The 13,393-nt window shown below is 44.0% G+C and overlaps 1 protein-coding gene across 5 annotated transcripts in view; it reads left to right on the forward strand.

The window, feature by feature from the left end:
* Positions 1-13,393, forward strand: part of LOC118391761 (glutamate receptor 4) — a 157,722-nt gene that overhangs the window by 90,212 nt on the left and 54,117 nt on the right. For 4 of the 5 annotated variants that reach the window (XM_052457709.1, XM_052457711.1, XM_052457710.1 and 1 more), the window contains exons 5-9: positions 347-400; positions 1,140-1,298; positions 6,542-6,709; positions 6,905-7,009; positions 8,328-8,432. In XM_052457709.1, coding sequence (XP_052313669.1) covers positions 347-400; positions 1,140-1,298; positions 6,542-6,709; positions 6,905-7,009; positions 8,328-8,432 — 591 coding nt within the window. Of the gene's footprint in view, positions 1-346; positions 401-1,139; positions 1,299-6,541; positions 6,710-6,904; positions 7,010-8,327; positions 8,433-9,637; positions 11,395-13,393 lie in introns of those variants that run through there. The other variant, XM_052457713.1, reaches the window with a different exon arrangement.

Consider the following 13,393-nt stretch of genomic DNA (forward strand, 5'->3'; position numbering starts at 1 on the left):
ATGACAATGATTCAATGAACATTCTCTCTCTATCTCTCTCTCCATGCCGGGAACATTGTCATGTCTTGCCTCGCCTCAAAGTGTCCGTCTGTCTTTTTCCTTGTGTGGCACTCATCCGGATGCCTACTCATTTGTTTAGACAGTCGGCACGTCTGATTTCTCCCCATGAAAGACAATGTTCACGCGGTGACAAGCCGCACACACTGGGGTGTCATTCAACTGACAGACAATTAAGCATGCTAATGCTAATTCAGTCAGGTTCACTTAAAATCTGTTGAACGTTTGTCCCTTTCCAGTCGGGTTGACTTAACGTTTCTCTAACGTTTCTCCTCCCCTTCTCTCGCAGATTGTCAGCGTCGGAAAACATGTCAAAGGCTACCATTACATCATGGCTAACTTGGTGAGGGGAAAAAATCCTGGCATGTCTCCTTCTTCTCTTTGTCTCTCTTTCTCCCCCCTTCTCTTCTCATCTATGTAATTAGTATGCAGCCCATTTCCACAGTGACAGTGTATTAATGATGTCCAGAGCAGGACAGCTCTGTGTGTGTGTGTGTGTGTGTGTGTGTGTGTGTGTGTGTGTGTGTGTGTGTGTGTGTGTGTGTGTGTGTGTGTGTGTGTGTGTGTGTGTGTGTGTGTGTGTGTGTGTGTGTGTGTGTGTGTGTGTGTGTGTGTGTGTGTGTGTGTGTGACACAGCATTGGAGGCATCAGAGCACTGGGCTGAGAGAGATTACTGTTGGCACAATCCTTCTTACCAGACTCTCTGCTATAGAAGCGGGGCGTCGACAGAATTCAGACTCAGCCGGTGATCTTAGAAAAGGCTAGGGTGAAAAGTGTTTGGTTTCCTTTTATGTTGTGGTATCCCATACTGTACAGGGTCCTGTCTCTGTTTCTCTCCCTTTCTCGCTCTCTTTGCCTCTCTCCCACTCCGTCTTTCTCTTCCCCTTCTTCTTCTCTCTCTCTCCTCATATCTCGGTTTATTTCTATCCATTTTTCTATTTACCTTTTGCCTACCTCCATCACTCTCCTTACCTCTATCTATAAATGTCATTCTCTCCCTCTCTCTCTTCTTCTCTGCCCTCTGCCTCCATCCGTACCAAACGCTCCATCTCGCCTCCCTTCCCCCCAACTCTCTCTCCCAGGGGTTTAAGGACATCAACCTAGAGCGCTTCATGCACGGAGGGGCCAACGTGTCGGGCTTTCAGCTGGTGGACTTCAGCAACCCCATGGTCATCAAGCTGATGCAGCGCTGGAACAAGCTGGACCAGAGGGAGTACCCAGGCTCCGACAGCCCCCCGAAGGTAACACCCTACCTGGGGGTTAATAAGTCCTCTTTCATCTTCACTAATGTCCTGCCTTCTCCCCCATCCCCTGAAGAGGGACAGCTCCCTCCCATGGTACACTATGCCTGGGGGTTCTCTGGTGTATCTCTCCTCTAAGGTTTGGAGGATAGCACCCATGGAGGATTTGACACAGCTGAGTCAATCAGGATCAGACCGGAGACCTTTTTCAATGCCATGCCTGTCCGTCTGGGCTCACTTTATGTGGCTTTAGGATTCTACAAGACCAACTGCAGAGGTGCAGGGTTAGCTAGGGCATGGAGACGTTCACACACATACATGCACACACACTTAAAATACCTTGCCATACCTGCTAACTTTTGTGCAGTCTTATCTGCACTGTCAAGGGCCAGGTGCAAGTCAAATTGTATTTGTCACATGTGCTGAATATAACAGGTGTAGAAATGCTTACTTACAAGCCCTTAACCAACAATGCAGTTTTAAGAAAAATAAGTGTAAAGTAAAAAAATAGACAATAGAAAATAAAAATAACAAATAATTAAAGAGCAGCAATAAAATAAAAATTGAATAATATGTTATTGGTCACATTCAAATGGTTAGCAGATTTGATTATTTTTCTTAAAACTGCATTGTTGGTTAAGGGCTTGTAAGTAAGCATTTCAACATGCAGTGCAGCAATATCACCATGCAGCAAAATTCTGGTGCTTCTAGTTCCAACAGTGCAGCAATATCAACAAGTAATCTTACAATTCCACAACAGCTACCTTATACACACAAATCTAAGGGATGGAATAAGAATATGGACATATAAATATATGGATGAGCGATGACTGAGCGGCATAGGCAAGATGCAATAGATGCTATAAAATACACTATATACATATGGGATGAGTAATGCAAGATATGTTAACATCATTATTAAAGTGGCATTAATAAAGTGACTAGTGATCCATGTGTTAGTTGCCAATGATTTCAAGTCTGTATGTAGGGAGCAGCCTCTCTGTCTTATTGATGGCTGTGTAACAGTCTGATGGCCTTGAGATAAAAGCTATTTTTCAGTCTCTCGGTCCCAGCATTGATGCACCTGTACTGACCTCACCTTCTGGATGATAGCGGGGTGAACAGGCAGTGGCTCGGGTGGTTGTTGTCTTTGATGATCTTGTTGTCCTTCCTGTGAAATCGGGTGCTGTAGGTGTGCTGGAGGGCAGGTAGTTTGCCCCCGGTGATGCGTTGTGCAGACCACACCACCCTCTGGAGAGCCCTGCAGTTGTGGGCGGTGCAGTTGACGTACCAGACGGTGATACAGCCCAACAGGATGCTCTCAATTGTGCATCTGTAAAAGTTTGTGAGGGTTTTGGTTGACAAGCCAAATTTCTTCAGCCTCCTGAGGTTGAAGAGGCGCTATTTCACCACACTGTCTGTGTGGGTGGACCATTTCAGTTTGTCCGTGATGTGCACTCCAAGGAACTTAAAACCTTCCACCTTCTCCACTACTGTCCCGTCGATGTGGATAAGGGGGGTGCTCCCTCTGCTGTTTCCTGAAATCCACGATCATCTCCTTTTGTTGACTTTGAGTGAGAAGTTGTTTTTCTGACACCACACTACGGGTGCCCCCACCTTCTCCCTGTAGGTGGTCTCGTCATTGTTGGTGATCAAGCCCACTACTGTTGTGTCGTCATGGGTGAACAGGTAGTACAGGAGGGGGCTGAGCATGCACCATTGTGGGGCCCCAGTGTTGAGGATCAGCGCAGTGGAGATGCTGTTTCCTACCTTCACCACCTGGGGGCGGCCCGTCAGGAATTCCAGCACCCAATTGCACAGGGCGAGGTTGAGACCCAGGGCCTCAGGCTTAATGATGAGCTTGGAGGGTACTATGGTGTTGAATGCTGAGCTGTAGTCAATGAACAGCATTATTTTGGTCCTAAACTTGTTACCACTTTCTGTGCGGTAGCAGAGAGAACAGTCTATGACTAGGGTGGCTGCAGTCTTTGACCATTTTTTGGACCTTCCTCTGACATCGCCTGGTATAGAGGTTCTGGATGGCAGGAACATTGGCCCCAATGATGTACTGGGCCGTAAGCACTACCCTATGTAGTGCCTTGCGGTCAGAGGCCGAGCAGGCAGTGATACAACTGGTTAGAATGCTCTCGATGGTGCAGCTGTAGAACATTTTGAGGCTCTGAGGACACATGCCAAATCTTTTCAATCTCCTGAGGGGCAATAGGCTTTGTCGTGCCCTCTTCACGACTGTCTTGCTGTGTTTGGACCATGATAGTTTGCTGTTGATGTGGACACAAAGGAACTTCATGTCGTCGTTCAGCCACGACTCTGTGAAACATAAGATATTTCAGTTTTTAATGTCCCGTTGGTAGGATATTAGTGATCGTAGCTCGTCTATTTTGTTATCCAATGATTGTACATTGGCTAATATGACTGATGGTCAAGGCAGATGACCTACACGTCGTCTGATCTTTACAAGGCACCCCGACCTACATCCCCGATATCTCTTTCTCATGCGAATCACTGGGATTTGGGCCTTGTCGGTTGTCTGAAGTAAATCCTTTGCATCCGAATCGTTAAAGAAGAAATCTTTATCCAGTGCAAGGTGAGTAATCGCTGTCCTGATATCAAGAAGCTCTTTTCGGCAGAAACATTTAAGTACAAAATAAGTTACAAATAATGCGAAATAACACACACAATATCACAATTGTTTAGGAGACCGTAAAATGGCAGCCATCTCCAGTGCCAAGCAATGGGATTGTATCTCAATCCTCTCTCTGTCTCCCACCTGTGGACTTTCTCAATGTTGGAATAGTAGAGCCCAATGCCTGAGGGAGCTCCACTCTTGCTAGGGGGCCATGGCCATGGGCACTGGTGCTTTAGCTAACTCTAGCTGGCCTGCTGCACTTGACTGCACTTGACTGCACTCTACCAGGCTTGGCTTGGCTCAGCTATGATGGGCTTGGGTGGACTACAGTGGGTTAAAGGGACAGTTCACTTTTTTGAATTCTAGCTCATTTTTGACATACTGAGGGTGTCGTCATTTCATCCAAACCATTTCTTAAGCTTGTTTGCTGGTTACTTAACAACATCCAGAGTGTAGCGATCTCAGGGGAAACGGATCAAAAAAGCCTTGGGAAATACTCAGAGAGGAGCCCGGTTGCTTTCCCCATGCTTTTAAATGTACTGCTAACTGGATCAATTCATTTTCACCAGAATGGCTTCAAGCTCCAAAAATGCTAAACATGAGATTCTGGTTGTTGCTAAATATCCAGCAAATGAACTTAAAAAACGGTTTGGATAAAACAACAACAAAGAAGTTGAAAATAAGCTAAAAGTTAAATGAATAACTCTCCCTTTAAGGGTCTCGGTGACCAGCAGTCACCCTCCACCCGCATCATGAGCTGAGCTGCGCTGCATGGGATAGAGGGGAGAAGGATGCAGGGAGTGATGGAGGGAGGGAGAGTGGTAGGAGGTAGAAGTGAGAGGGAATGGATGGAGAGAGCGTGAGAGACTGGGAGAAGAGAGAGAAAAACCATTGGACCATTTCAGTTTGTCCGTGATGTGTACGCCGAGGAACTTAACTTTCCACCTTCTCTACTACTGTCCCGTCGATGTGGATAGGGGGGTGCTCCCTCTGCTGTTTCCTGAAGTCCACGATCATCACCTTTGTTTTGTTGATGTTGAGTGTGAGGTTATTTTCCTGACACCACACTCCGAGGGCCCTCACCTCCTCCCTGTAGGCCGTCTCGTCGTTGTTGGCATTCAAGCCTACCACTGTAGTGTCGTCTGCAAACTTGATGATTGAGTTGGAAGTGTGTGTGTAAGAGTGTGTTTTTGATCCCTTATCACCATTTCAATGTTCTCCCGACCAAACAGCCTCTCAGTCTCTGCTGTACACTAGCACCGTTCATCATTGCTGTATTGAGTGGAGCACCACTATGTCCTGGTCACAGTCTAGATGCAGGTCAACCAAACAGCCACAACACCCTCATAACTCCTTGGCAGGATTGTCCCTCTTATCTCTTCAAGTGCCCAGACTCTTATTGATGGCATGCCTGTGCCAGTTGGTGCTAACCTTCGTGCCCAGGGTGCTGGCATCAGCCGGGGTTATCCAACTGTTTATCGCCCCCCCTTGCCCCACATTGATATAGGAAGCATGTCTGCCCCGACAGGGGGTTGATGGTCCACAGACATATACACACAGAAGACGCACGCACCCTGTGCCTCCCACCCTCCACACACACACACACACACACACACACTGCGCCCCCCACAGAGATCTGTAATGAGCGAGGGAGGGATGAGGGAGAGCTGGGTTAATGAGTAGGATTCCCCTAGGCCAGAGGCAAAGTTACAATGCCTTCAAAAAGTATTCACACCCTTTGACTTTTTCCACATTTTGTTGTGTTACAGACAAAATTGAAAGTAGATTAAATAAAACATTTGTGTCACTGGCCTGCACACAATACCCCATAATGTAAAAGTGGAATTATGTTTTTGGAAGTTACAAATGAATAAAAAATGAAAAGCTGAAATGGCTTGCGTCGATAAGTATTCAACCCCTTGTTATGGCAAGCCAAAATAAGTTCAAATAGAACACAACACATCACTGAGTACCACTCTTCATATTTTCAAGCATGGTGGTGGCTGCATCATGTTATGGGTATGCTTGTCATCGGTTAGGACTAAGGATTTGTTTTTTTAAATAAACGGAATAGCGATAAACACAGGCAAAATCCTTCACACTAGGAGATGAATTCACCTTTCAGCAGGACAATAACCTACAATACATAACCAAATCTACACTGGAGTTGCTTACTAAGAAGACAGCGAATGCTCCAGAGTCAATGATCAACCACCAATTTGACAGAGCTTTTATTAATTTTGAAAAGAATGATAGGCAAATGTTGCACAATCCCGGAGTGGAAAGCACTTAGAGACTTACCCAGAAAGACACACAGTTAAAATATTTTGTATAGATCGTTGACCATTTTTTCTCTCTCAATTAAATCAATTTTTAATTCCACTTTGAAACACAACAGAATGTGGAAAAATAACTTGTGCTTTATAGCATAGGTTATTGTTATCTGTTTGGCTTCACATGCCAAGTTTGTCACATTGCAACAATCTTCCTTGCCGCAAATCATGTGTTTTATCCCCAGTGTACACACGCAGAAACCTTTCCCTCTTTTCATCCCCCTACCACACACACACCTGATGATTCTCTCCTGTTCCCCCAGTACACGTCGGCTCTGACGTACGACGGCGTGATGGTGATGGCAGAGGCCTTCAGGAACCTGCGTAGGCAGAAGGTTGACATCTCTCGCCGGGGCAACGCTGGGGACTGTCTGGCTAACCCCGCCGCCCCCTGGAGTCAGGGCATTGACATGGAGCGCACCCTCAAACAGGTATCTAGCACTGCACCTCAAAGCCATGTCGGTTCATGAATTACCTCATTTCTGCTAACTCTATGATGTCCACAAAGGACAAACTGTCAACACTACAAACGGTTTCCTATGAACTGTTCTCTGATTATAAATAGAATGAAGGTATACCTGCATTCTATGTGACTCTGGTGATAGTGTTTTGTCCTGTGTACACAGGTCTGGCTGCAGGGATTAACAGGTAATGTCCAGTTTGACCACTATGGACGCAGGGTCAACTACACCATGGACGTGTTTGAGCTGAAGAACAACGGACCCAGACGAGTAAGATGACTACTGGTCCACCCACCTAACCCCGTCATTTGAAAACATAATAACTATATGTTTAAATGTCTATTTACCATATGTTTCATTTTATTCTCAATTTACATCACTGCCCACCGCTTTCTAGCGATCACCATAATAACTACACCATAATACCACTATACCATAATAACTACACCATAATACCACTATACCATAATAACTACACCATAATACCACTATACCATAATAACTACACCATAATACCACTATACCATAATAATTACACCATAATACAACTATACCATAATAACTACACCATAATACCACTATACCATAATAACTACACCATAATACCACTATACCATAATAACTACACCATAATACCACTATACCATAATAATTTGAATAACAAATAACTTTGTTTCATTTCATTTTCAATTTCCATGGTTTAAAATGCCAGAAGAGAGTGAACATCTGTTTATCTGTTCATCATCTTATTGTAACTAACTTTGTTTCATTTCATTTTCAATTTCCAGGTTTTGAGAAATGCCAGTGAGTGTACATTGCTGTCCTTATCTGTTTTCATCTTATTATTGTCTGTGTGTGTGTGTGTGCAGTGTGTGTTTTGAGAATGTGTGTGTGTGTATTTTGCCGTGTCCTGTATATTATTTTCAGTGCTGTGTGTGTGTGTGTGTGTGTGTGTGTGTGTGTGTGTGTGTGTGTGTACGTGCAGGACTCCAGCCAACTACAGTACGTGAATAGAGAGAGGTGGAGCAGTAGAGAGTGATGGAGGAGGGAGAGGGGGATGAATTGGAGGGGTGGTTGGGCCTACCCACAGGCTGGCTCTGCATGCTTAGAGTCAAATACACCTATGCATACATGCCATCCCTTCCTCTCTCCCCTCCCTTCATCCTGCTCAATGGCAGACACCACCAGGATGAAATAAAACCCTGTCTAGGTTTATTATATACCATGTATAAAACAGTATATAACCATTTATTTGGCAGACATTTTCACTTCCTTAGCTTGACTCACCTATGATATGACTCAGATTCATATACTGTATAATAAAAAACTAAACATTGTGCATTTTTATACATGGCACAAACAAACATACCATTTGTGTGACTCTTCTCCTTTGCTTGTATACACAGAATATCTCAGATAGTCTCATAGATCTTAACACCACATAATTAATACAAAAATACTGGAAACGACACATACTCTACGGTGAGTAATCATGACAAACGCATTCAAACAACGAAGAAATCATACCACGCACACACACACACACACACCCTGGCCGTTTCACTCACTGTCCTCTCATTGTCTCCAGATGGGTTACTGGACGGATTCAGACAAGCTGGTTCTGATCCAGAATGAAGCTCTCAATCCCAACGAAATCATGGAGAACAGAACTGTCGTCGTCACCACTATCATGGTAAGACGCACTACAACCCTACTAACACACAAGCGCATGTGTACACACCACACACAGAGACACACGTGTGCACCTACACACAAGAGAGACACAGACACACACACCCTCTAAGCACTCTCAAGTCTTAAGCTGTGTTTGAATACCCATACTAACATACGATATACTACATACTTAATGAGTATATACTATATACTATTAGTTCATTTTAGTATACTGTAAACGAACGGTATCCTTTCGGTTGAGCGTATTAGAGGTCTAGCGCTCTCAAGTCTTAGCGGAAGAGCTTTACTCTACTTTCCTTCAGTCACACAAACACACATCTTATCCAAAACATCAACATTGGCACTGAAAATGCTTTTGAAATGTTGTTCCATTTGGTGTGATGTAGATTGTAAAAATGTCACTAAGTGCAGTACCTGCCATGACTCGTCTAGTCCCCTTTGTAAAAATGCATGAGCTGCATTCTGTATCCTTGCCAGAGACTGCTACAGACGCATTTTAACAGCTGTCAGTCCACGTGGCCAGACAAAGTCAGATTCTATTACTCAAACACACGGACACTCATATGCGCACGCACACGCACACACACACACACACACACACACACACACACACACACACACACACACACACACACACACACACACACACACACACACACACACACACACGTGTACTCTCAAACCCAGAAACACATGTGTGCACACAGAAACATACACACAACTCTGGGCCCAACTCTCTCTTCCACAGCACTCATTGTTTACTTACTAGTAGGCCTACAGGACCCAACTGATACCTGTTTGCTTGGTTTCTGTTAGTTAAATTTGGACTAATACTGTAACCCTGTCTGTACCACAATTCAAAATGGCCACCGGTTGCATGGAATGTTAATTAAGGGTACCAAATGAGAAGGCTTTTCATACTACTGAGCCGAACCGAGCCGAGCCAAAGCAAGCTGTGCTGAGCTGGCCTGGTTACGCATCCATCATAGTTGCTGGAAGATCATTTCCACAGTTTGGCACAGTTTGGTTTGGGTCGGCATGATATTGTGAAAACGGTGAAGATGTGCTGTGTTTCTGAGAGTGAAGGTGGCTGACTAGATAAGAGGAGATGGAGAGAACAGGGTAAGAAAAGACAGAGTGAGTAGAGGAGGGATGGAAATGGGATTGGAGAGTCATACCTCAGCAGAATCCTCCTCTTTTCAGCCCCTGGTGAGGAAACCCATTTTAAGAAACTGAGAAACTGGACACAAGCAGAGCCCAAATGAAATCTCATATTGGGAAACTGACGGACGGTATTGGACGTAACCAGAGCCAGAGTGAACCCCCTAAAGAAACAGACTGATGCAACAGAGAGCTGCGTAATGACTTCTAATGCACACCTTATTAGTTATCTGACCCAAGGGATGGATCTATCCAGAGCCAAAATGAACCCCCTCATGAAGACAAAAAATGGACACAGTCTGACCAAATTATGTGTTTTTTTAGAAGGAGAGAGATAGAAGCCACAATGGACCCTTCGTCCTGCCTAAGGCCACGAGAATGCTTGTTCTTCTTATCAAACATCACATCAACATGGTTGTACTTAACTGTGTGTGTGTGTGTGTGTGCTTGTGTGCGTGTGTCTCAAACAGGATACAAATGTTCTTATTGCATGAATTTCCATGCCTGGCATATTCCAGGTGATTATGGTTGATACAGTATTTTATATTGAAATGGATGTTAAGATGATTTTAACGAACTAACTTGAAAAATGCTCTGAGGCTGCTCTGAATCTGTGAGTTTCCATTCAGCTTTTGTATATAAGAGCTTTATACCTTCTAAAGCACTGCCTAATTTCAGCTCATACAAACCACATCACCACGCTTCCATAGAGCATGATAATATCAGTGTTTAACTATGCTGGCTGTCTGGGATAGCATCTGTAATGCGTGTTTGCGCTTGATAATGCACTTGATAATGTTTGTTTACTGTAATACACACCAATTAAGCTTTTACTTCCGCATTACATTCTTTGCCAACTATGATAAGCCGAAACTGTAACTCAAACCTGGTTTGGTAATGCATTGAACCTCAACTGTACAGAAGTTTGTTATTGTCAGATACAAAGTTTATCGATAAAGTTTTGGGAGAGGAAGGATGAGATATCAGGAGTGGGTCAGTTGTTATACTTCCTAATATGTATGCCGTCTAGGAGCTCCCCATTGATTCGCCTATAGTGAAGTGTCATTCACACTAAACTTTGAAAAGAGCCAGGTAGCGTCTGTTCAGCTGTTTGTCATGTAAATATGCAATTATTTCTGATGACAAGCCTTCATTTGGACCGGTATAGTAATCTTTCATCCACAGTGGTAGCTCTGAATATGGCTCATCTTGAGACTGATAGTAAATTCCTTTGTCCGTCGCTCGCCCGATTCATAGGCTATATTCTTCAAAGCGTTTCACACAAAAAAAGCCATTAAAATTGGTGTTAAGTCAGATAATTAAAATACTTTATCACAATGGCACTCTGACTGAATGTATTTTGGCTTGGAGCTGCACACCTTTTGAGGCCTACAGAACTGAATGTCTCCTTATGGTAGCGAGGTAAACGTCATGTTTTAACCTTCTCAGAGCGTACATGTGACAAAATGGTGCCAAAACCCTACAAGGGACCAAAGGAAAACATTTCCTAATGTCTTTAGGACGTCCCCTGTTTGCTGATTGGTATGTCAGAATCAGAAAGGTATTTGAGAACTAGAAATGAGGGTATGTCAGAAATCAAATACCCATTTCACCCTCATATCAAGGACAAGGCAACAGAATGGTGTTTTATCCCAACCACAGCAGCTGGGGGAACTTACTGATAGCACTTGAACCTCAGCTGAGAAAGCACCTTTTTCATATAGCTTGTACTACATAATTCTTGAAATGTGCTCAATTTATTAAATGTCATGCAGCCAAGTGAAAAATAAAGGTTTGAATTGTGCAATAAGTGGTTGGTGATGACTGGGACACAGAGAGAGACTGTGTGTGTGTGTGTGTGTGTGTGTGTGTGTGTGTGTGTGTGTGTGTGTGTGTGTGTGTGTGTGTGTGTGTGTGTGTGTGTGTGTGTGTGTGTGTGTGTGTGTGTGTGTGTGTGTGTGTGTGTGTGTGTGTGTGTGTGTGTGTTGAATTTTAGCAGGGAGTCACCATTGAGACCAGTGTCTCTTTTTCAAGGGAGCCATGCACATACAATTTCAGAAAAATCTAATACAATAGAAACTACTCAAATTCAGCACAGATAAATATACATAAATACACAATAAACTAAAGACAAACACATTCTTCATTATAACATTCCTCTGTCCACTCTCTAAATTGGCCCAGGGCCACTAAGGCCCTGTGTGTACTGTTTTTGGAGAAACACTAAGGGCCAATTTACAGTACCTAACTCTGAAGACACCAAAGGAGTCTCCAGTGGTTTTAATATCCTTAAGGGGACTAGAAGTAAAACAAGAACAATTCCAGGGATTCGGGAATATTTCGCCAGCCCCCACATGGAAAACAAGCTACACTGAACAAAAATTGAAACGCAACACGCCACAATTTCAAAGATTTTCCTGAGTTATAGTTCATAAGGAAATCAGTCAATTGAAATACATTCATAAGGCCCTAATCTATGGATTTCACGTGACTGGGAATACAGATATGCATCTGTTGGTCACAGTTACCTTACAACAAAAAAGGTAGGGGCGTGGATCAGAAAACCAGTCAGTACCTGGTGTGACCACCATTTGTCTCATGCAGCGCAACATATCTCCTTCGCATAGAGCTGATCAGGCTGTTGACTGTGGCCTGTGGAATGTTGTCCCACTCCTCTTCAATGGTTGTGTGAAGTTGCTGGATATTGGCTGGAACTGGAACACCATCTTCGTACAAGTGGATCCAGAGCATTCCGAACATGCTCAATGGGTGACATGTCCGGTGAGTATGCAGGCCATAGAATAACTGGGACATTTTCAGCTTCCAGGAATTGTGTACAGATACTAGCGCCTTGGGGTCGTGCATTATCATGCTAAAACATTAGGCGGTGGATGAATGGCACGACAATGGGCCTCAGAATCTTGTCACGGTATCGCTTTGCATTCAAATTGCCATCGATAAAATGCAATTTTGTTCATTGTCTGTAGCTTATGCCTGCCCATACCATAACCCCACCGCCACCATGGGGCACTTTGTTCTCAGCGTTGACATCAGCAAACCGCTCGCCCTCATGACGCACATCTGCCATGTCCCCGGTACAGTTGAAATCGGCATTCGTCCATGAAGAGCACACATCTCCAGCGTGCCAGTAGCCATCAAAGGTGAGCATTTGCCCACTGAAGTCGGATACGATGGCGAACTGCAGTCAGGTCAAGACCTTGGTGAGTACGACGAGCATGCAGATGAGCTTCCCTGAGATGTTTTCTGACAGTTTGTGCAGAAATTCTTGTGCAAACCCACAGTTTCATCACCTGTCCGGTTGGCTGATCTCAGACCATCCCGCAGGTGAAGAAGCCAGATGTGGAGGTTCTGGGCTGACGTGATTACACATTGTCTGCATTTGTGAGGCCGGTTGGACATCCTGCCAAATTCTCTAAAATAATGTTGAGGTGGCTTATGGTAGAGAAATGAACATTAAATTCTATGGCAACAGCTCTGGTGGACATTCCTGCAGTCAGCATGCCAATTGCACACTCCCTCAAAACTTGAGACATCTGTGGCATTGTGTACTGTAACAAAACTGCACATTTTAGAGCAGCCTTTTATTGTCCCTAGCACAAGGTGTATCTGTGTAATGATCATGCTATTTAATCAGCTTCTTGATATTCCACAACTGTCAGGTGGATTAATTATCTTGGCAAAGGAAAAATGTTCACTAAAAGGGATGAAAAAGAATTGTGCACAGAATTTGAGAGAAATAAGCTTTTGGTGCATAATAATTTTCGGGGATCTTTTATT

The sequence above is a fragment of the Oncorhynchus keta genome, chromosome 12 (genome assembly GCF_023373465.1).
Source record: "Oncorhynchus keta strain PuntledgeMale-10-30-2019 chromosome 12, Oket_V2, whole genome shotgun sequence".
NCBI classification, from domain to species: Eukaryota; Metazoa; Chordata; class Actinopteri; order Salmoniformes; family Salmonidae; genus Oncorhynchus; species Oncorhynchus keta.